The 1665-nt window shown below is 54.3% G+C and overlaps 1 protein-coding gene across 1 annotated transcript; it reads right to left on the bottom strand.

The window, feature by feature from the left end:
- Positions 1-261: 261 nt before the first annotated feature.
- On the bottom strand, positions 262-930 carry LOC136841200 (uncharacterized). Its single transcript, XM_067108237.1, has 2 exons — positions 511-930; positions 262-345 (listed from the first exon to the last, which is right to left on the bottom strand). The coding sequence occupies exons 1-2, from the start codon at positions 928-930 to the stop codon at positions 262-264; spliced, it is 504 nt and encodes a 167-aa protein (XP_066964338.1).
- Positions 931-1665: the final 735 nt, after the last annotated feature.

Genomic DNA, 1665 nt, shown 5'->3' with positions numbered 1-1665 from the left:
AAGTCTGAAGTGCATCAGCAAATACAAGGAAGTCTCGGAGCCTTTCTGAGTTCCTTGCTTGTTTGTAAACATACATGTTTTGATATTTGGCAAAGAAGTAAACATTCTGGTTAGGTTGCCTAAGAGATATCTGTTGCATATGTTACTGTTACAGAAGACATTTTGGGAATAGGTAGGCATATTATGATTCATTAATTATCATTATATACTTAATACTGTACAACTTAGACTTCCTAATTAGCCTAGGCTAACTTTAGCCTATCATAGGCTAATCAAGATCAAGACGTAGGACCCGGAGGGTGTGATGATGGTGGTTTTGGGGATATCCTCTGGAGCAACTGGTACCTGGAAGTAAGATTTCAAAAGGTCTAATTTAGAGAATATTTTGGCCCCATGAAAGGAGGCCATGAGATCTTGCATGTTTGGCGGAGGGTAGTGATCTGGTTCAGTTGCGAGGTTGAGCTGCCTGTAGTCGTCGCAGGGTCTCCAGGAGCCATCCAGTTTCTGAACCATGTGGAGGGGAGAGGCCCACGGGCTGGAGGCCTTCTTGCACATGCCCATCCGCTCCATCTCGGCGAATGCATCCCTGGCCTCCTGAAGGCGCCGAGGGGGAAGCCTCCAGAACTTTGCGTGTGTTGGGGGCCCCTTCATCTTAATGTGGTGGTAGATTCCGTGCTTTCCTGGGGACCCGGGTACCTGGCACAGTTCGGGCTTAAAAACGCTGGGGAACTCCTCCAGAAGCTGGGCGTACTGGTGTGGGGCGACGGAGCAGATGGCAGGCACGCTGGGTCCTGGTGCCAGGGGCAGGGACTGGCAGAAGTCGGTGTCTAAGAGACACTTGCGACCAATGTCGACTGCCAGCCTGAAGTGGGTGAGGAAATCTGCGCCCAGGAGTAGGGTCCTTACGTCCGCGACGATGAAGTTCCACATATATCTCCAGCCAAGGATGGAGATCGACAGGAGCCTGGTGCCATAGGAGAGGATGGGGGACCCGTTGGCGTATGTCAGGAAGGCAGCCGGGTCCGGCGGGCGTTTGCGGTCCTCCCTGGATGGCGGAAACACTGATTGAACGGCCCTGGTGTCAATCAACATCATCCTGCCGGAGACGGTGTCGTAGACGTAGAAGCCTAATGGTTTTGGGCTCCTGGGTTCCTCTGCTGCCATGGTGGCCTGTTCTGTTGGCCGCCGCCTCCCCCGTTTTTTGGATGGGCGAAAGAGCAGGGGGATTGGCAGTTCTGGGCGTCCTTGCCATACCGCTGGTGGTAGTAGTAAGGCCCCGGTGGGTTTTTCTTGTGGTGGTATGCTGGCTGCCTTCTGGTGACGGCGCTTATCTCCTCCTCTACGTTATCCTCCAGTTGGAGGGAAAACGATGGGGTGTGGGCGTGGATGCCCGCTTCGCTGCCCGCGGAGTCCGTCAGCCGTCGCGAATGCCCTGATCAGGTCCTCGAGCAGCTACAGTAAGGGTCAAGGATCTGGGTTCAGACCTCCGGGAGTAGCTGACGGAGGAGGATCTCCCTTGATAGGCTAATCTCTGACTGCCTACCGCTGCTGTCAGTCTCGGGAAGGATGAGGAGATCCTGGATCACACCCCAAGTCTCCAGGATGTTCTGGTCATGCCGCAGGTTGTTGATGAAGTCAAGGGTGCCGGCGGCCCTCTTGGAGTCT

Source organism: Macrobrachium rosenbergii, chromosome 8 (assembly GCF_040412425.1).
Source record: "Macrobrachium rosenbergii isolate ZJJX-2024 chromosome 8, ASM4041242v1, whole genome shotgun sequence".
Taxonomy (NCBI): Eukaryota; Metazoa; Arthropoda; class Malacostraca; order Decapoda; family Palaemonidae; genus Macrobrachium; species Macrobrachium rosenbergii.
Note: the sequence above shows the minus strand (reverse complement) of the source record. Positions and strands in the feature narration are given on the sequence as shown.